General features: G+C 39.9%; 1 protein-coding gene across 1 annotated transcript in view; it reads left to right on the top strand.

Moving 5' to 3' along the window:
* The first annotated feature begins 2,738 nt into the window (after window positions 1-2,738).
* YTHDC2 (YTH N6-methyladenosine RNA binding protein C2) overlaps window positions 2,739-21,906 on the top strand; it is a 33,615-nt gene continuing 14,447 nt past the window's right edge. Inside the window, exons 1-12 of the mRNA XM_075526543.1 lie at window positions 2,739-3,059; window positions 3,500-3,590; window positions 7,949-8,145; window positions 9,928-10,127; window positions 10,740-10,906; window positions 13,975-14,077; window positions 15,317-15,473; window positions 17,787-17,894; window positions 19,000-19,148; window positions 19,551-19,686; window positions 20,053-20,179; window positions 21,251-21,316. Coding sequence (XP_075382658.1) covers window positions 2,861-3,059; window positions 3,500-3,590; window positions 7,949-8,145; window positions 9,928-10,127; window positions 10,740-10,906; window positions 13,975-14,077; window positions 15,317-15,473; window positions 17,787-17,894; window positions 19,000-19,148; window positions 19,551-19,686; window positions 20,053-20,179; window positions 21,251-21,316 — 1,700 coding nt within the window. The 5' untranslated portion in view covers window positions 2,739-2,860. The remainder of the gene's footprint in view (window positions 3,060-3,499; window positions 3,591-7,948; window positions 8,146-9,927; window positions 10,128-10,739; window positions 10,907-13,974; window positions 14,078-15,316; window positions 15,474-17,786; window positions 17,895-18,999; window positions 19,149-19,550; window positions 19,687-20,052; window positions 20,180-21,250; window positions 21,317-21,906) is intronic.

The raw sequence follows: 21,906 nt of genomic DNA on the forward strand, positions 1-21,906 counted from the left end.
ATAGACCTGTCTGTAAAGGTCTTTTCTCAAAAGCCTGAGAGAAGATATAACTAATGGGAAGCTGGACCTGTGTTACACCACCATGAGGCATGCCCTACGCCGGGCTAGTACGGGCATGTTTGGATCCCATGTGCTCCACAGGGTATGTTGCTGCTCCTCCTTCCGCGGGCCGTCGCGTGCACACAGGGCAGTCGGAGCTGGAGGGCAACCTCAAAGGTGGTCCAGAATCACCCTTAGTGTTTTTGGAAGTAAATTCACCAAAACAGGAGACCAGTTGGCACAGCTGCCCCGAGATGTGGGTTTAAGGCACAATTCTGCCTTCACTCTTTTTTTTCGTACGCTCAGTGCAGATTGCAATCAACTAGTTAGCAGGGCATGGCACTCGTTGCAGCATGCAGTATATGGGTGACAACTCCTTATCAAGAAAATCTTCCTCCTGCTTCACTGTAGTATGGAACTACTCTGTGTTCAGTAGATTTTGTTACCTAAATGCTGACTCCTCTAATTTGTATCAGTAGTTTGGGAAGAATGATTTATTGGCTCTTTGAGGGTGTATTTACAGTGAAAGGTATATTTACAGTGAAAATCTATAGCAGGCAGATAGTTTGAACCATGCTCAGTGTGCCAGTACTCCACTCATCTTTACAATGTGTTAAATTCAAACACTGTTAGTTTACTGAATCAGGCTTCCCTTTATTTCACTAACATTTTATGAGTTCCTGTCTTAAAACTCCTGGAGACAGATTAACCTCTAGTGTAATGCTATCAACAGAGTTACATTAGCTGTGAATTCAGGCTGCAGCTTTATTTTCCAGCAGGAGTATATAAAAATTACTCTTTCTTTCTCCATGTGTATCCTCACTATGTCCTTTGAGTCATATCTTTTTATTTGAGTGACTACACTTTCCTGTTTTTTCACACTTAATAGCATTCGAGAGTCAACACAGCAATGAAAGAAGCAAGCTATGTATTAAGAAATTTGTTATGCAGGATGCACTCAGGCTTCATTGTGCTCTTAACTATATAGAGGAGACCTAACATAACAGCTAGTTATTATCTCTGTGAGCTGTTGTATACACAAGATTGCAAATTGAGATCAGAATAGGGCCTGAGGAATCATTTTGCAGAATCACATGCTTTTTTTGTAGGAAGGCAGGATGATGCTGTTAAGACACAGGAATTGGTAACACGTCTGGGTTCATCATTAAAGATTTCTGATGTGACTTTTTCAAACAAGTTATGATCTCTCATTTATCACTGGTGATAGTAAGGAAGATAAGAGGAAGCCTTATCTTGTTAAGCTAAAGAGTTTAATTTTTCATAATAAATGCGATGTGCTCTAACATGACAGTACTGAATGTCACAGAAACAGCTATAAGGAAATAGCATCAAGTACTTTGGTTGAAGAAGTACAGGAAGGTACCTGGATTAAAAAAACTGAGAAAATTTTAAAAGCAACCTTACAATAGAGCAAACGTTCAGTGCCACTTCTCAGTGCAGAATTACACTGAAGTGAGCTTTGTATACAGCTCTGGTATACAGCTTTGGTAGAGGTGTCTTAAGATCTTGGTATTTTTCAGGCAGCTACATCAGACAGCCAGTGTTTATTTGCTATTTATTTAGTTCTCCACCTAAGTTCACACTTGAGGAATAGTTTGCTCTTCAAAGTATTCTCTTTCTGACTGAATGATTTTTCCAAAGTAGCAACCTTCAATAGTTAATCCTGTGTCATGTCCAAGAAGTTTTTTTTTCATATCCTCAGCGTGAAGTCAAAGGACAACAGGAAAAGACGATTGTTTCAGCCAAAAAGTTATTTATCGATCTAAAGAATACTCAAGACACCAACAAATCCCCCATAATGCTAAATGGCTAAACAACTTCCCTTTGGAGTGCCATCTGGAAAAACTACTTGCATTGTACAAAATCGAGGGCAAGTAATACTATACAGTGAAGAGGCTGAGGACTGCGATGATCGTACCCACTTACACTTAATGTCATTCAAGGAAATTACATAATTTACAGCTAGATGGGTATCAGTGCTACTTTTTTAGTCACTGCCAGTTGTACACTATTTCGATGATATACACTGTAACAACCTAATGAAAAAAACCCCCCAATTTCCTTCCATTTATATCACAATTTTGTATTTAGCTGACATCAATTTTGGGCATGCACCACCCCACCATTAATTGTACTTAAAACATGAGCAAAGAGCACTTTTGCCATCTCTCCCAGTTGAGGAAGGCAGGTTTCATTACTCAGCTTTCACGTTCACCGAAGTTAACAGTGCTGACAACTGCTGGCAACAAGTCACACCTCTCGCCCCATTTACTTGTGCTAACTGCCCCAAAGGAGTAAGCGACTGAAAATAATCCTCCAACTCCCTGGGCCGAGAAGTCAGCGCCTCCCCCCCGGGGACCTGCGCCTCAGAAGTCCGAGGAAGAACCATCCCTCAGCTGCCGACGGGCCTTGACACCCTGCGGCCGCAGCCCGGCGCTGAGGAGAGGCGGCCAACGGTCTCCTGCGGCTGAGGCGCCTGCGCGGGCGGGCAGTGCTCCGGCGGTGCGAGCCTGCGCCTCCGCCCCCGCCATAGGACCCGCCTCTGGCCCCGCCCCCAACGCCCCGGAGGCGGAGCCTCTGCTGGGCGGGAGCCGGGGAAGCCCCTCCTATCCGCCCCGCCCCGCCCCGCGCACTGGCGTCACGACGCCGCGCCGGCTCGGCTCGGCTCGGCTCGGCCCGGCTCGGCTTCTCCGCAGCGCTCGGCTTCCCCCGGCGTCCCCGTGCCAGCGGGACTCGCCGCGTCGCCGTTCCCCCCGCGGTCTCCGCGCCACCCCGGGCTGTCGCCCCCGGTCACGGAGCCATGTCGCGGCCCAGTAGCGTCTCCCCGCGGCAGCCCGGCGGGGGCTCGGGGGGCTCGGGTACCTCCGCCGCGGCCGCCTCCGCCGGCCCCGCGGCGGGCCGCGGCCGAGGCAAGGGGCTGAAGGATATCCGCGTCGACGAGGAGGTGGAGATCGCGGTGAACCTCGCCCTGGAGCGGTTCCGGTACGGAGAGGAGAAAGGTGCGCAGCGGCAGCCCGGCCGCGGGGGAGGAAGGTGGGGGGGCGCCCCGCCTGGCAGGTGCGCCCGGGCGTGCCTGTCGCGGCGGGCCGGCAGCGGGGCGGGCGCTGGGCTGCGGGGAGCCGCGGCGGCTGTGAGCACCTGGCCTGGGCCGGCGGGGGGAGGCGAGGCCCGGAGCGGGGGTGGCAGATATCTGGGCCCGGAGGCGCTTCATCGGTTCACCAATAGAAGCCTACCCTCAGCTCCTTTCTGCCCGAATAAGATGGCTTGCTTGTGAACCCTGCACCGCTTGCAGGTGTGAAGATACAGCACTGCCATTAGTCCTGTTGTTCACGGGAGAAAGTGATAGGTTTGGGGATTGAAAAACTCATAACGTCGAGATGATATGCCAAGAATACTGCATGTTGCATTGTTATGTTTGCCTTTTTTATTATCTTTCTAGAAATGGAATTTCCTTCTTCCTTCACTAGTACTGAAAGAGCATTTGTTCACCGGCTCTGTCAGTCTCTTGGGCTGATATCTAAAAGTAAAGGGTAAGTTGGAGTCTGATTTTATTTATTATTTTCTTTTTTTAGTGCAAATGTATGGAATTTCATGACTAGCGTTAAAATGATCTGTGTTTCTAGCATATCCTGCACTGTTGCACAGAATAGTATTAGAGAAAAAAGTTTAAAAAGTAAGGTAAAAGTTAAGTATCTTTGTGCTTTGCTTTATGTCTACTTAAAAAAACTTGAGACGTACTTAGTTTGAGATCGCTTGCCCTTATACTGTTTTGTGGATTTCATGGGTCCATAAAAAAGACTTCTCGCCAAGATCTTTTCTGTTTTTCATGCACAACTGTGTGCCCAAGGGTTTTGCATAGAATCTTATAGCTTGACAGATAAAATGTAACCTAGAGTATCATGTCCAAAAGAGTGCTTCTGTTGAGAAGTGCAGAAGAGGGTTCATATGCAGATATGATGATGTTTCTTTCTCTTACCTTGCTCTCACCTTTTGAAGAGAAAACCCATGTTCATTGACCTGATGAGCTTGTGTGAAAGCTGAGAATCCAGATCCCTTGGGAGTTCAGGTGGCAAAGCAACAGGAAAAGGAAAGTTACAGGAAAAACCCAGAGAGATGGAGTGTCATGTATAACTTGTGTGTGTGGACCGCTGTAAAACTGTAGCAGCATTTTCTGTTGCTCGTTTTTGGTAATCCTTCATGACTCTTGCAAAAGTAGTGTAAAGTGCTAATTCTCTGATCTATACTTAATTAGGGAGTAAGTGCTCTTCAGCACTGATTGTGTTGAACGTGTAGCTTGGTTTCAGAAGATCTTATTCAAGCATAGTGCTGTTCAAGTGAAGTTATGCTTTCAATGTGGCTCCAGTCTTGGGAGTGGTGTAGCTGATTTTTGCGAGAGATGCCTGAGACAATAAACTTGGATGAACTTGAGTGTCTTTGCATCATATTTTGGGAACTTGGAGTGTTAGAAAGCCTTGTCAGATACACGCAAATGGTTAACAGGAACGTGCTTGGGTTGTACGGTGCCTGTGCTTAACTGTAACTGGTAAACCCTGCTTGAATCCTTGTTGATTCTTTGTAGAGCTTTGTAAATGTCTCTGAATGGCTCCCTAGTAGGTTCTGTTGTATTTTTGGTAGTTGTTTTCATAGAATCATAGAATATCTCAAGTTGGAAGGGACCCATAAGGACCATCAAGTCCAACACCCTGCTTCTCGCAGGACTGCCTAAAACTGAACCATATGACTAAGCGCATCGTCCAGATGCTCCTTGAACTCTGACAGCCTTGGTGCCGTGACCACTTCCCTGGGGAGCCTGTTCCACTGACCGACCACCCTCTCAGTGAGGAACCTTTTCCTAATGTTCAGCCTGAACTTCCCCTGACGCAGCTTCATTCCATTTCCTCGTGTCCTATTGCTGGTCACCAGAGAGAGGAGATCAGCACCTCCACCTCCGCTGTCCCCCTTGAGGAAGATGCAAACTGCAACGAGGTCACCCACAGCCTTCTCTTCTCCAGACTGAACAAGCCAAGTGACCTCAGCCGCTCATCCTAAGTCTGGCCCTCGAGACTTTCACCATCTTGATCACCCTCCTCTGGGCACACTCCCATGGTTTGATGTCCTTCTTATATTGAGGTGCCCAAACCTGCACGTAGTACTCGAGGTGGGGCCGCACCAGTGCAGTGTACAATGGAACAATCACCCCCTGTTTTTGTTTTGTCTTTTTTTTTTTTTTAATGTGATGTGTTCAGGGTGACATGAAGCTTGGAGAATAGTTGAGCTGAAATTTAAACAGCTGAGAAAAAGGGAATATTCACCTGGGAAGACATAAACTGTATTTTTTTTTTTTTTACTATAATAATGCATTGCACATTTAAGAAACATAAATTTCCTTTTAAAATAAATTCCAACGTTCTACTCGTGTTTAGTCTCCCCAGATTTCCTCAGTAATTGTGCTTGCAATAACTTTTGAAATGATCAGTCTTTAAAAGCTTGATCGTGATTGGCTTTCATCATTGAATTTCTAGATAGAATATAATTTTAATGTTAATACTCATTACTGTGTACTTGTTGCACTGAGTGGATAAATAAGGGAAGCTATTGCTTGGGAACCATAGGACAATATTTTGTGTCCTTAGTTTTTTCCTTTGAGTTAAGCAAGCATATTTTGAATACTTACAGAAAACTTATTATAAACTCTTCATAGCTAGTGTGTTTTCCTCTAGGCATTGTTAGCAGTGCACTACATTGGGTCTGGCTGGGATGGAGTTAAGATTCCCCATAGCGGCCCTCATAGTGCTGTGTTTTGTGTTTGTAGCTAGAACAGTGTTGATAACACAGCAGTGTTTTGGCTCCCTCTGAGCAGTGCTGGCACAGCATCAGGGCTGTCTCTCCAGCTCCCACCTATCCCCCCAGTTAGGAGGAGGGTTGCCAGAAGGTTGAGGGCAGTGATCCTTCCCCTTTACTCAGCAGTGGTGAGGCTACACCTGGAGTGCTGTGTCCAGTACTGGGATCACCAGCAGGAGAGAGACATGGTCACAGTGGAGAGAGTTCAGTGAAGGGCCAAAAAAATGATGAAGGGACTGGAGTATCTCTCCTAGGAGGAAAGGCTGAGAGCTGGGACTGTCCAGCCTGGAGAAGAGAAGGCTCAAGGGGATCTCATCAGTGTATATAAATACCTCCAGGGAGGGTGCAAAGAGAACAGAGCCAGGCTCTTTTCAGTGGTGCCCAGTGACAGGATCAGAGGCAGTGAGCACACACTGTGAGGGTGACCGAACACTGGCACAGGTTGCCCAGAGGTGTTGTAGAGTCTCCCTCCTCAGAGATATTCAAAAGCCATCTGGACATGGTCCTGGGCAGCTGGCTCTAGGTGACCCTGCTTGATCAGGGGGTTGGACCAGATGACCTCCAGAGGTCCCTTCCAATCTCAATGGTTCTGTGATTCTGTGGTTCTAAGGTGCTGGGATACAAACTACTGAAGACTGGGAGCATAGTCATGGGAGGCATTGTAGTTTGTTTCTCCAATTCTGCCAGCCTTTCCTTGAACATGGACATTCAAGTACTGTTCCAGCTTCAGTATTTTTGCTATTCTGAAATGTTATCTTGCATGGACCAGGAGCTGAACCCAAGCCAGCAACTTAGCAAGCAGCCATGTTGTGGTGGGTTGCCCTTGGCCGACTGCCAGGTGCTCAGCCAGCTTGGTCTGTCACTTCCCCTCCTCAACAGGACGTGGGGAGGAAATAGCATGAGGTCTCTTCCACAGGCTGAAGTTCCTTCAGGATAAACCTGCTGCACTGAGGTCTCTTCCGTGGGCTGCAGGGGAATCTCTCCTCCAGCACCTGGAGCACCTTCTCCCCCTCCTTCTTCACTGACCTTAGTGTGTGCAGGGCTGTTTCTCCCACATTTTTCTCACTCCTTTCTCTCACAGCTGCTGTGTAGTGTTTTTTCCCTCCCTTACGTATGTTATCGCGGAGTAACCACCATCGTGGCTGAGGGGCTCAGCTGTGCCCTGCGGTGGGTCTGTTGGAGCTGGCCGTGTCCGGCACGGGGCAGACCTGGCCTCTCTTCACAGGCCCCTGCCGGCACCTGGGTACCTGCACCCCGTACACACACACCACTATACCACCCCTGCCAGGGACGAGCCACTGGGCTCTTAGTGTGACCTTCTGCTCTTACCCTGAGAAGTCATTTTCAAAGTGTTGGTATGTCATTGTAGCCCAGGCATGAGGTAGTTCAGTTTCAAACATATTTACAACAGTTCTTTGCATTTCAGTGTCAGAGTTCAGTCTGAGAACAAATGCAGTGTTACGATGAAGTGTTTTGGCTCTAATTCTAGATTGTAAATCTTTCATAAGAACATCCTGGGAATCTAATTTGTTTTACTGGATTTTGTTAAGGCTTGGAATATCACTGGAAGGCTGCTTGTTTGTCTGTTATGTCTATTTGTTGATTTTGAACCTCTAAATCTCTTGAATTAGTCTAGAAAAATCAGTTTTGTGTAATACCTCTCAGTATTGATTGCTAGAGTGATTGATGGAACTGGCTGTCTTCTGGGAAGCAAATGCAGTGACAGAACTTTAACGGAAAGGTGGCAGAACAGTGTTACATTATGGAGGCCTAATTGTAAGGTTGTGCTGGGCATAGTCATCCGAAGTCTGCGGTGTTTGTGCTGCACTACCTCGTGTGAATAGAGGGTGGTTTTGCTGGTGGATATTGTGGATGCTTCTGTTGTTTTGGTGTGTGTTATGCTACATAGGACATTATTTGGAAGTTTCTAGTTATGACATTATATTTGAAAATAATATGACGGCCATCTTGAAAGAATTATGGTCAAAGACCATTACGTGGAGATAAATAGGTTACTTATTCCTAAAATATTTTTTTTTTCTCCCAGAAAAGGAGCAAATCGATTCCTAACTGTAAGGAAGAAGGATGGATCAGATCTAACACATGCAGTAATGACTTGTTGCTTGGCTCCCAGTACAAAAAATGCAGTTCGGAGTTTAATTCAGAGATTTCCTGTCACAAACAAAGAACGAACAGAACTTCTGCCAAAGACGGAGCGAGGAAATGCGTGTGCTGTTGAATCTGGTATGTTCAGTGTGTCTTCTGATACGGACTTGTGAATCAACACTGCTTAAAAAGAAACAAACAACCCACAACCCAACCACAAAACAAAACCCTTTCTTTTCTGTCTCCTCTCCCATCCCAATGGACACCCTCCCGCCCAAACAAACCCATTCATTTTCTTGACTTTTAATTGTTAATGTAGGGTCTTTTAAAACTGGTGTCATGAGGAACTTAGGCAGTCATGTCACCCACATTCCAATGTCTCCCTTGTGCCAAGTTACTTTTGAGCTTTGAGCCAGTTCCAACCAAATTCATTTGGAAGTGCATTTCTGAAATGTGAGTACGTTTCTGAAATGAGTCCTACAAGTTCCATGAGGTGAGATTGAAAAGAGAAATGTTACCATGACTGCTGTATAAGAACACCCGTATAAGAAAATGAGACTGGCTGTTCTGCTTACGGAAATTAATGTTCTTGATAAAATGAGAAGTTTATTTTTTGTTTCGTCATCTTCTAAAATAGATTTGGTCCCTAAGAGACTACTATCTAGACTTCATGATTTCTAGAATATGAAAGAGTTCACTGGAAGACAAACTTCTGATACATTGTGGGGTTTTTTTAAACAGTGTTTTTAACAAGATTATTGCTTTAACAGTTATGAGTGTAAGAGTTATGTTGTGTTTCTGTGCTCAAAACTGGGTGTCGTGCACAGAAAACACTTGTACCAGTATGCCTTGTTTCATATTTCTGATTTATGATGGTTCATGTTTTAAGTGCTTCCTCTGCTAGGTTTTTTTTTGATTGTTTCAGTTGTTTTATAGGATTGTTTAATGGACAGAGGGAAACTATAATAAAAGTGCTGAAAAGCAATTCCTTAGGAATGTAAGGCATAAACTAATGAATAGTGTAAAATTTGTCTTTATTTCTCCAGAATGATTTTTGGCTCCTTTAATCTGCTAGCCTGTGTCTGTCTTGGTAAAACGGTGCTTGTCATTTAATATATTAATCTGTTAATCACACTAGATATGCATAATAGAATTTACAGCAAGCTTTTCATTCTTCTGGAAAGTAATTACTAAGGAATTATAGAGTAGCATTTACAATACTGAATTTGAAGTAGACTCCTCTGAAGATGTGCAGGTTCTTTGGCTGCTTATACATTGCTTTCTAATACATCACACTGTGCTGTGTGGGTCCAGGGCTCTAGATACATCATGGTTCAGTTTGTATGATTTAAGACAAATCTTACGGACTAGAGCATTAGGTTATGTAAGACTGAATGAAAGGAGGGAGGGAGGAAGACAGACCAGGATAAAAGACCAGGGAGGATGTGAAAGAAAGCATATGAATCACAGTAAAGTTATCTTTTTATCAGAAGACATGCTTGTCAGTCTGGAATACCTTAAATGTTTAACTATACAGTGAATATTTCTAGGCAAACTGTGGAGGTGTGAATGTGTAAACATGATACAAAAGCCAAGAAAAATGCCAGGCTGCTTTTCTCGGGTGTAGTTTTTATTTCTCTTTTTGCTCTTCATTACCTTTTTTTGACTTTGAGCAATGCACTGGGATAGTCTGGTTTTGTTCAAAATGTCTATGGAAGTAATAACTCTTTTGAACAGTAGTTATTTCAAGCACCTTAAGAGGATGCATTACTACGAATACGGCTTTTAAATGTGTGATGGGTTTGTCACTTTATCTATGGGGATGCATATAAAGTCGGGAATGTTAATTTTAATGGATGATTTTTTAAGCAATGTTTTAGTGACCTTCTTTTGTATCTAAGTAAATTCTTAACTTCACAGAAAACAGAGAAGTGAACAAGACAAGTGGACGACTTAACAACGGTATCCCCCAGGTTCCAGTGAAAAGAGGGGAATCGGAGTTTGATTCCTTCAGGCAATCACTACCAGTTTTTGAAAAACAGGAAGAAATTGTCAAAATAATAAAGGACAATAAAGTTGTTTTGATTGTAGGAGAGACTGGATCAGGAAAAACTACTCAAGTATGTTTCTTTGATGAAATAAAAAAGATAGCACTATTTATACAAAGCTAATGCCAATTTTATAATATTTATGTAGTAAGGGATTTCTTTATGCTAGTTTTAAGGCTTTTGTTTTCCTATATAGTTGAAAGTCTTGTGTTGCAATTCACTTTCTTGCTTTTGAAATACTAAGCCAGCAGATACTTACTTACTAAAAGCATAAATGGTTCTGCGCAGTTTTCTGATAGATACTAGTTTTTCATTAAAATACTATAAAACATTGAAGGGACAGTAGCTATGATTTTGTATAGCCCTTTTCCTTCTAAAGCTAGTTCTGTTCTTAGTTTCTAGAGTAGAATATTATTGTGTTAAAATGAAAGATTACCTACAGGTATTTTTTTTTATAGATTTCTCTGAAGCAGGAGAGAGAAGCTTCAACTTTTTTTGAAACAGATTAGGCTTAAAATCAGAAATTTATTTTTGCTGCCTTTCTGCCCCTGCAAGTACATTAGCAATGATTGTGAGTCCTTTTGCAACCTGTGTAATATTGAGACACAGTTAAATTGTTTCACTGTGGTAAAAATGCTATGACTTTATCAAACTAAAAAGTAAATTTAAACCACTTCTTTACAGATCCCTCAGTTCCTTCTTGACGACTGTTACAAAAATGGAACTCCCTGTCGTATATTTTGCACTCAGCCAAGACGTTTGGCAGCTGTTGCTGTGGCTGAAAGAGTGGCAGCAGAAAGAAGAGAAAAGATTGGCCAGACAATTGGTTATCAGATCCGATTAGAAAGCAGGTACTAATGATCTTTCTTAAAGTCATTGAGCTTGTGTTGGTATCTTTAGTCTTGTGTACATTTAAACTACAGTATATTTGGGATACAGCCTAGTAAAAGCTCACTGTGTAACGTATAGGTAAGATATGTTATTTCAGGTAATGGAATATTTAAGAGTGAAAAGGACAGTTTTCCTCTTGTATTTTGCAGTTTCATGTAGTAAGTCGTCTTATATAAGTGAATTGCAGGTGCTTTCTCTGATTTCTTGGTGTGTGTGTGTGCATGGAATTCCTTGTCTTATTTTCAGATCAAGTCTATACTTTCTTCCCTTTTTTTTTCTCCCTACTTTTAACATGTATAGATCCAAAAGTTCTGCAAGCTTTGAACATAGGTAGGAAGACCAGCACAATGTAACAAATACTATATAGTGAGAGTTGATAGGGGACGTGAAAGGAAAAAAAGCAAAATTTGAAAGTGAATGATGAAGTTGAGCATTATTTACCAATCTAGTTTGGGTTAAATTTACTCTGTTTCAGCTTTTATGTTTAAAGCATGAAGTGATACAAAAGTAGAGATTTCTGGGTCACCTGAGGAATTTGTTCCTAAAGCAGAGCAGGAATGGATGAAAGGCTGAAGATTGTGTGTGGTTTCTAGATTCTTTGAACTGTATAGATAGTGGGATTTCCAGGAATGGGCAGCAGTTGGGATATGAGTGAGAAGAAGATGGCAAAAGGTATAGCTGGTTATGTTGCTTATATGAATGAAGATATCACAGAGGTAATGAAAATGAATGTATTTGAACAACAAAACAAAATTAAAGAAGTTGAATACGTGTACAAAAGCTTACAAGGCTATTGAAGGATTAAAAGAGCTAGTAAAGATGAATTGCAAATAAAGTGATGATTAATGTGTAGAAGTATTGTGCTGGCTGAAGAAGAACAAAGTATAGGTCAGATCAAAATGGAAGAATTACTGGAAGCAGTGCAGAAAATCCTGCTTAAGAAGAATCAATAGATTTACTCAAGAGAAGAGCAAAAGGGAGAGATGGCAATATTTCCAACTCTGGGCAAAAAAGACATGGTGTGGAGGTGTTTACAGTGACACAGGAGTCCAATTTTTTAGGTTTTATTAACTGTTAGATAGGAGTGATGATTTCTAGAAGGCTGCTGAAGAACAGAGGGAGAAGACTAGAGATGGGTATGTTGGATGTTGATACACAGAAGCATCCGACATATCTTGGATGTGTTCCTTGAATTTAATATGTAGGAGGATTTTTGAAAGGAGGGATGTATTCCAAACTTGGAAAAAAATATGCATATGATAACTAGTGAGCTCATGTCTTCCAGAGAAGAGCTGTAGAGTACAATACAAAGGAACATTTCAGTACTTAAGGTAGCAGTGCTGGAGAAAGTAATGGCAGTCACTGTTTTTACTTGCACAGCTAATTCTGCCACAGGTACTAGAATAGTAACTTTTAAAGATTTTGAAATTCTTTAAGAGAAAAATTAAAGCATTTGAAAAGGATCAGCTGATTTCTTTGTGATTCAGTCAAGTATAGTGTATTGAGTTTGTGTGGCAAGGTTTTGATAGTGGGGGGGCTACAGGGGTGGCTTCTGTGAGAAGCTGCCAGAAGCTTCCCTCATGTCCGATAGATCCAGTGCCAGCCGTCTCCAAGACGGACCTGCCGCTGGCCAAGGCCGAGCCCATCAGCGATGGTGGTAGTGCCTCTGTGATAATGAATTTAAGAAGGGGAAAAAAACCCACACGCAACAACAACTGTAGCCAGAGAGACGAGTGAGAATATGTGAGAGAAACATCCCTGCAGACACCAAGGTCGGCGAAGAAGGAGGGGCAGGAGGTGCTCCAGGTTCCGGAGCAGAGATTCCCCTGCAGCCCATGGAGAAGGCCATGGTGAGGCAGGCTGTCCCCCTGCAGCTCATGGAGGCTAACGGTGGAGCAGATATCCACACTGCAGCCCACGGAGGAACCCACACTGGAGCAGGTGGGGACCCGAAGGAGGCCACGACCCAGTGGGAAGCCTGTGCTGGAGCAGGCTCCTGGCAGGACCTGTGGACCCGTGAAGAGAGGAGCCCAGGCAGGAGCAGGTTTTCTGGCAGGACTTGTGACCCTGTGGGAGACCCATGCTGGAGCAGTCCGTTCCTGAAGGACTGCACCCTGTGGAGAGGACCCATGCTGGAGCAGATCCTGAAGAACTGCAGCCTGTGGGAAGGACCCACATTGGAGAAGTTTGTGGAGGACTGTCTCCTGTGGAAGGGACCCACGCTGGAGCAGGGGAAGAGTGTGAGGAGTCCTCCCCCTGAGGAGGAAGGAGCAGCAGAGACGTGTGATGAACTGACCACAACCCCCATTCCCCGTCCCCCTGCGCTGCTGGCGGGGAGGAGGGAGAGAAAATCTGGAGTGAAGTTGAGCCTGGGAAGAAGGGAGGGGTGGGGGGAAGGTGATTTTGAGATTTAGTTTTTATTTCTTATTACCCTGCTCTGATTTGATTGGTAATAAATTAATTTCCCCGAGTCGAGTCTGTTTTGCCCATGACGGTAACTGCTGAGTGATCTCCCTGTGTCTCGACCCACGAGCCTTTCGTTACATTTTTCTCTCCCCTGTCCAGCTGAGGAGGGGAGTGACAGAGCGGCTTGGTGGGAACCTGGCGTCCAGCAAGGGTCAACCCACCACATAGAGGCAAATACAAAGACTATGTCCAAGCATATGCTGAAGAACTGGAACCTGTTTTTCCAAAGCAGTCCACACTGAATTTTCCAGTAAATTAAACAACATGGAGGGGTTCTCAAGATTCTGTTTCACTTGCTTATTTATTTATATAAATTTGAATCTCACTTTGTTAATTAATCCATTGTCTGACGTTTTGGAGCATAAGCACTAAGATTCCTTAGGAAATCTCTGGGATAGTTTAAAAACAAATAGTATGCATGAATTCTTTGGTGAGAGAATTATAATCTAATTCCGCTTCTGTTGAGCAGCTGTTCAATCCTTTAATTTTCAGTAAGTAGTGGAAAACTAGCAGCATTTAAATGCTGCAAAAAACTGAAGTATCTTTATTAACTCTTTGATAGGGTTTCTCCAAAGACACTGTTAACATTTTGCACTAATGGCATACTACTTCGCACGCTAATGGGAGGAGACAGCACTCTATCAACTGTGACACATGTTATTGTGGTAAGTATTCTGTTTTATTTCATGTGAGGTGGAGCAGTATGTATTACTTGTAATTGGAAGATGAGATCCTAGTTTTCTTTACTAATTTGCTGAGCATTTAAGGTGGTTTTGTTTGGTTAGAATCTGAATGAATGTTAAAGGCTTCCTGAGTCTCTATTGTAGCATGTACTTTTTTTTTTTTGTAGAAGTATCTTATTTTAGGTTCATGCCAATAATTAATTTTGGAATCATGATGCAGTTGTGGAGGACAGAGCTCTAAATTTTTCCGATCTTCTTCTGTCAGAAAGCAGAAAAGCCTTAGGGGGGCTTATGTAGATATGATTCAATGTGAGCATGTCAGAATTTCTTGCATCATGTACTTGTTTTAGCAATACCAGGTTTGCAGCCCATTTGTTTGCCCAAATGTTTTCAAGATAATGAGTAGTCTAATTTCTGGCAAATTATTTAAGTGTGTTCATTTATGATTACGTGAATATTCTTATTGTGGAGTTTGATAAGTCAGTGGAACCAGAATGTTTACCACAAGATGAAGTTCTCCACTGCTGAAGACAGAAAAATTCATGAAAATTTTAGGTGTCTGCCTATTTATCAAAATGGAAAAAAGTGTGAGAATGGTCTATACATTGACTTCAGCCTGAAAATGTTGTATTTGGGTCCGTGCTGTGTAAGTTCATAATATAAAACAAAACAGAAGCACACACCAACAAAGATGATTAATCAGTCGTGTGCCCTAAATGATGATAAGCTTCGTGCATGACTTAATGGATCTAAGCAATCTTAACTTTTTTCTGATTATGTAGTCTCATACATTTCTTTAAATGTTCATCAATTGTGAAGTGAGAATTTATTAAAATAAGATTCGTAGGATTTGCAGTTTGTGTCATTATTTTGAAAATGAGATTCAAATATAAGAATTAGAAAAGTTTCAGATGTTCACTTTAACCTGTGAAAGAAAGGTATATGTAGCTTGTGCATTACCAGTGCAGTCTGCTCTGATATCTTTATAAAACTTTTTGAAATATTTTTTGACTTTTGGATAGTTTTTTTTAAAAAAGTCCTTACTTAAACTAGATTTACAGATTTTAATGCATTTCTTTAATGCAAATTGCATTTGCTGTAACCAGCAAATTATATATTTTAGTTTTTAAAAAAGTTCATATTTGTGAAAAGTTATAATCTTGCACCTGTGATGTTTATCTGTTTTTGTTTTGTTTTGGTTTTTTTTTCCTTTTGTTACAGGATGAAGTACACGAGAGGGATAGGTTCAGTGACTTCTTGTTAATAAAACTGAGAGATGTGTTGCAAAAACAGACTAATTTAAAATTAATTATTTCAAGTGCTGCTTTAGATGCAAATCTCTTTATTAGATATTTTGGAAGTTGCCCAGTAATACACAGTAAGTATTTATGTAAACTCTTAAATCTGAGTATACCTGGCCTAGGACTTATAGATCTTATTAAACTGTAGCAAACCATTCTGAGTAAGGGAACATGATAAATACACTGAAAGTTACAGCAATGCTTATTCTTTGTTTGTTCATTTTTGTTGTTTCTTAACTATTTGCACCTACTTCAGAGTGAAATGCTTTTATCATAGCGAGTTCTGTAAGTGCAGGGATGTCCTGGCCCCCGCCGTGTTCAATTCAAGAAGCAGGAAAATGTTCTTAAAGTGCTGATCTCCATGGTGATATAGACCCTATGATCTACAAGAGTGTGATATGTATTAATTCATTCCAGTAGCTTCTAGTTCTTCAGGCCTCACAGAGATTGCTGCTAGTTACTGGATAAAACACAGATAACTGCACCTGGTCACTTCAGAAATACAGTCCTAGGCAAATTGGGTTTTCATGTTTTAATCGCATGATTCTTTATTTTAGAGGAAATTATTAGCTGTTAATATAGGTAAACATTGAGAAAACACAGGGCAATTTATGTTCAGACTCAGTCATCTGTGGTTAGATTACATTCTAGTGCAAAGAAAAGTTGTTATTGCTGTTTTATTTTCATTTTACTGATCTTTAGTAGAGGTAAAACACAGATGTATGGGCAATGGTTTTTTTTTGTTTGTTTGTTTGTTTTTTTCCTCCCCTCTTCACCCTCCTGGCTTGCAAGTTTTCTGCATGGGTGACCTCCTCTGGCACCTTCCAGTCCTCTTCCTTTTTCAACAATGATGTCTAAGTATAACGTGTTTTGAAAAGAAGCTTTTAAGAGAAATGCTTTCTTTTCAAAACAGTCAAGTAGACTGTCTGACTGTCAGTGTTTTTTTTTTTTTTAAGAAGCTCGACAGTCAGGACATGGGCAGGATCACTTTCTTTAGAATCTTACCTACAAATCATTGGTTTATTTTAGTGAATGTTCCTGGAAAAGAGATCTATTTTTTTTTTTATGGATAGAATTGTTCAGTTGTAGTTCCCTGTTCTGAATTTCTGCCTAGTAAAATAAGGCTTGCAACTTGTTGGAGGCAGGAATCTGAAAATTACACATGATTTCAGTGTTTTCCACATTTTTTGCAGAGGGGAAACCTCAGTTATAATTGTTGTGTGGCTTTCCAGTTTACTCTTCTTGTAGCTTCCTGTTCATTTAGATCAGTATGTTTATTCAGGAAATTCTGATGACGATCTTTTTCTCCAGTTTACCTCATTGGTTATACTGTTACCATGTACTAGTCTTCACAGGCTAATCACAATTGAAAAGACACTTTCCTTTTTCCATTTTTGAGAATTTAAGAATTAAAAGAAGAGGGTTTAGATACTTTGTTTGTTAATGTCATAAAAAAGATTTGATTCTCCATCAACAATGTAGCTGACAAAATCCTGACCACAGAAACCAACATTTTGTAGTGGTGGGTTCCTGTAATACACAGAGTTTGTGGTCAGTGTTGCAAGATTTCCTCCGTGACAGCTTCTAAAAGTAAATTGTAGCTTGTTCTTTCTGAAGAAAAGACCTAGGTGATTTAAACTCAGTTATGGCAAATGTCTGCTAAGGGACCAGAAATTAAAATCTAGAGGTTTTATTTCTTCCTGTGAAAGAGAATCCTTTAATGCCCATAAATAAGGTCTAGAAAACAGCGATATTGAGAAAGAAATCAGGGTAAATTCTTAGGACATAAAGACCAATGGAATGTCTTATGTATCAGGAAGTATTCAGTAAAGAAAGCCAAATTTGGCTGAATTGATTGAGGAAATTGAGAGAAGTCCATCTCCTCATATTCTTCTTGTGGAAAAAAAAAAGTGGTTTAATACAAAGGTGGCAATCTGCTTGTGGGATCTTGTGCTAAAGCTGTATTAACTGCTGTTATATTTTGTAATCAGGTAGCAGTCTTGCACAGTAAATTCTTTTTTGTAGCCCTAAACAAAAATTACTATTTTCTTTTTCTTATGTTGATAAAATTGCAATTAGTAACTGTCAATCTTATGAGCATTTCATACTATAACACTTAATAGAATTGAAGAGGTTAATGAGAAACAAGGTACCCAGCTGGCATTTCCCTTTTGAAATGTTGTTTTGTTTTGTGGCCCAGTAATCTTAAGAAAATAAACTCCAGTGAAGATACACTTACAAGACTTCTCAAGCAAAGTAATAATTCCTTAAATCAGACCCTAATAATGTTTAATTCACTTTTTGTGTCTACAGAAATGCTTTTTTAAAAATTAAGATTATAAATGAAGCTAGGGAATATCTAATATTTTATGAATTATTTATACTTTCAGTACAAGGAAGACCTTTTGAAGTTAAAGAGATGTTTTTGGAGGACATTTTACGAAGCACTGGGTATACAAACAAAGAGATGGTAAAGTACAAAAAGGAGAAGCAGCGAGGTTGGTGAACTTCTTAATTGTTAGGGTTGGCAGTGAGTCTTATTGATTGATTAAACAACTAAAAAGGATGCTTCTCTGTTAAAATTCCAAAGTCAGAACATTAAATGAAACATGATTAGATGACAGCAAGTATCTTTAAGCTCTCAATGTTTACATTATTGAGCTAGATTATGTAACTTAAAAAAAATTTTCACTTTCTTTCAATGGTTGCATTCTTTTTCCTTTCAGTTGATAAATGTTATATTTTTCCTGATTATCATGGAGTAGAATTGCATATAATTGAGGGCTTTGCCACATGAAAACTATAGAAGCAGAAGACACTATGTGCTGACTTTTGGGTACAAGTTAAAGTGTAGCTATTAAAGAGGGTGGGATTTTGTACATCTTGCACAAAAGTGGTTCCTGTTAGTAACATTTTTCACTGCATTCTTCAGACGTGGTTGTGTTTGATATCTATAGCCCAAAAGCATTAACACACTTGAACTTAATATAGTTGTTTTTCAATTGATTAAGTAGATACATTATTTGAGAAGTTTTCCTGACAACTGAAAGTAATGATCCTAGTGTGTATTTAAAAAAAAAAAAAAAAAAAGGCAAACCCCAAAGCTATAACATACAATCCTAACTGCGTTTATTGTGGTGCTCAGCTCTGATTGCTGTGGATAGAAAAGTCCAGTTAAAGTACTGGTGTTTTCTACTGTTTCTTCTACCTCTACACAAAAGTTAGTTGTTACATGCAGGAGCTATATCACTTCTTTTCATTATTTCACTTATGGAGAAAGATCTGGACTGAGAATTGTGTAGAAAATATTTACTTAGGAAGCTCGTTTGAATGCAGTAAGTTGGAGTACTGGAGACTTGGGGGGTTAAGCACCCAAATGGTATTTTTTTACCTTGTTCTTGTAGCAGATGTTTGCAATGGGTGCCCTTTGAGTGCCCTTAATCATGGAATTTATATTGCACTGGTAACAGCATTCTAGATTAAATAAAAGAGATTGAATAGATAAAACTTTGTGACTTGATATAACTATTTTTTTGTAACTGAAAACAATGGATAATTAAGATGACTGTAAAACTTTTTTTGGAAATACTTTATGCATTCCAGAAGAAAAACAGCAAAGTACTCTTACTGAATGGTGTTCTGCTCGAGAAAATAATACTAAAGTGGAATCTCAGAGACAAAGATCTGTCCCAAATGTAACTGAAGAGTATAACCTGTTGGATGATGGTGGTGACACAGTATTTAATCAACTGGTAAGTTTTTCCTTTTGTTGGAAGAGATGTTTAAATCTGCATTGTATTATTCTACCCATTTAAAAACTGTTTTCTAAAGATATTACTCCTGTAGAGTTTCTAGAAGGATATTAACATGTTTTAAAACACGATTTTTTTTTTCTATTAGCAAGAACCATTCTAGCTAAAGTGTGCTTTTCAATTATGATGGTTGTACATAACTTTTGTTCAGAGCAAATGGCTAGACTGCCATTGTTTAAAGTACTTGCATATGATACAGTAAATGCTTTAACTGATATCTGAATGCTATATTTCTGGTTGTTACCTGGAAAACTAACTGTTCAAATTTGTCATGTCTAATATATGAGAATAAAGACAACTCTTCGAAGAGATTCATCTTTCAATACTGTTTTTTCTCTTCAGACTGAAAAAGATGCGAATTGCCTTGAACCGTGGCTAATAAAAGAAATGGATTCTTGTCTTTCTGACATCTGGTTGCATAAAGATATTGATTCCTTTGCTCAGGTGTTCCATCTCATTTTAACTGAAAATGTCAGTGGTAAGTTTCTGATCTTATTACATAAGAAACATCCAACCACAAAATGACCTGAATTTCTGTGGCTACTTTACCTCCAGTTTCAAATGTTGTTACCTTTGAATTCTGGTGCCTATTGGAAAAATGAATAGGGTTAGCAGAATTAATGACTTTTGAAGTTATTTGTTGTTGTACTTGTTTTGAAGTATTGACAGATGTTATAATATGTTTCTAAAATAGTATTAAATTCATGTGAACTGACTGGCAGGATGAAGTGAGGAAACGTTCTCTTTGGGCTGAGTTTTGAGAGTCATATTCATACTACATTTAGATGAAAAAATAACAACGTTTTTATTGGTTTTGCTGATTTTTTTTTTTGGTGTTTCTCAGTTGATTATAGGCACAGTGAAACCAGTGCAACTGCACTAATGATTGCTTCAGGGAGAGGCTTTCTGAGTCAAGTAGAGCAACTGATCAGTATGGGAGCAAGTATCCACTGCAAGTCATCCAATGGCTGGTAAAAACAAACAGATAAACTGAAAGATAGATTTATTTGTAAATATACAAATTAGAAAGAAATTTCTATAACATCTAAACTAATTTGCTAACTTATCTGACTACTGTAAGCACTAATAGGTTTTGACAGTCTAAACAATTTTTAACTTCTGTTTATCACATTGTTTTCTGTAAATTCTAAATTGAATTCTTAATTAAACACTCTTGAATATGAGACACACACACTTGGTTTCAATGACTCTGGTTTAATACACTGGTTAGAAGAAAAATTGGAATCTTTCTCACTGGGTTGATTGAATTAGACCCAAAATCTTTGGTGATTCTTATTTTAAGAGAGTAACCTATATCAGATTTAAAAATAGTGTATTACAGGTGCAAAAATCTTTACTGTGTTATATCTGTAAATATGTTGTATCATGTAAAAATATTTGTGAATCTGTAAAAGTTCAGATTTTTGTGGGCATGAATTGTGTCTTCATATAAACAGGGAACTATAGTAAATAATTGTAGTACAGAAAGATAAGAATTAGGATTTCAGGGGTCTGATATTTGGTAGTACCACTTGAAACACTTGGGAAGGAATGCAGTTTAAAAGGAAAACAGAGTGAACTGTATTGTGAGGAGGGCAACTTCTGTAAGACATCAAAAACCCCAATATTTTCACACATTTTGGAGAAAAATGTCTGGGGTGTGACTTCATGGGATGATTTAAAGGACCTAGTAAAGGGTACTGCAAAAAGGCATGGCTTATCTCTGCACATTGGTGTATGGCTTTTGAAGGAATGGCACATTCTTCCTCCTCATTTCCTTCTGCATGTTTGCATGTACTTCTGTGTAAAACTGGCATTCTTTCGTGGTAAAGAATTGCAGTTATCTACAGATCATATAGCTATTATACCTGTTTATGCACTTTAAAATGGGAAGTTGCAGATCCAACAATAACAGCACTGATTAAGCAATAATTCAGAAATTGATAGAAAGTGCGGTGTCAGTTGTCTCCTCATGTAACGTGCTATTCATATGTGTCTTTTGAAGTGAGAAATTAATAAAGATTTTTATGCAACTCTTTCAGGTTGGCTTTGGACTGGGCTAAACGCTTTGGACAGACAGAGGTTGTTGACCTGTTGGAGTCCTACAGGTAAGCTATAACTACTTTGCAGAAACAGTTGTATAACATGGTGAAGGGAAATTTGTGTTTTGTCTTCTTTAAATCAGAACTGTTTTCAGCTTTTTATGCTTTAAAGTCTGGCCTAAATAGCAAGATTTATTTGAGAATAGGAATATTTTGAAAACATAGTTATTTTAAAAAAAGTTTGTTTGTATTCAGTATCATAGTGATTATGTTTGCACAACACCTAGTGGTGTAGGACTTTTTATATTACTAGCGTTTATCATCTTGATATGGACATTCCTATCGTGATTATATATCTAGGCAGGATGGGATTACAGTAACTTAAATAAATATGCAGAGGAGATGCCGGTTCTATACCATGTACCATTTTAATTTCAGATGCTTATTTTGGAAACAAATCTGTTGTGTGTTTTTTATCTGTATGTTGCTGATATGTGATAGCCATATTAAAGAAACTTTATATGGGTAACATGTACACTAGGCCATTCAATAATTGTTTTTTTAATTAACTTACAATTATTATAGTTTAGTTACAATTTTGTAGAGACCTATATTATTATAATTCCTCTTAGTGTAGTTTCTGTTAGTGTAGTACC

The sequence above is a fragment of the Mycteria americana genome, chromosome Z (genome assembly GCF_035582795.1).
Source record: "Mycteria americana isolate JAX WOST 10 ecotype Jacksonville Zoo and Gardens chromosome Z, USCA_MyAme_1.0, whole genome shotgun sequence".
Classification (NCBI taxonomy): Eukaryota; Metazoa; Chordata; class Aves; order Ciconiiformes; family Ciconiidae; genus Mycteria; species Mycteria americana.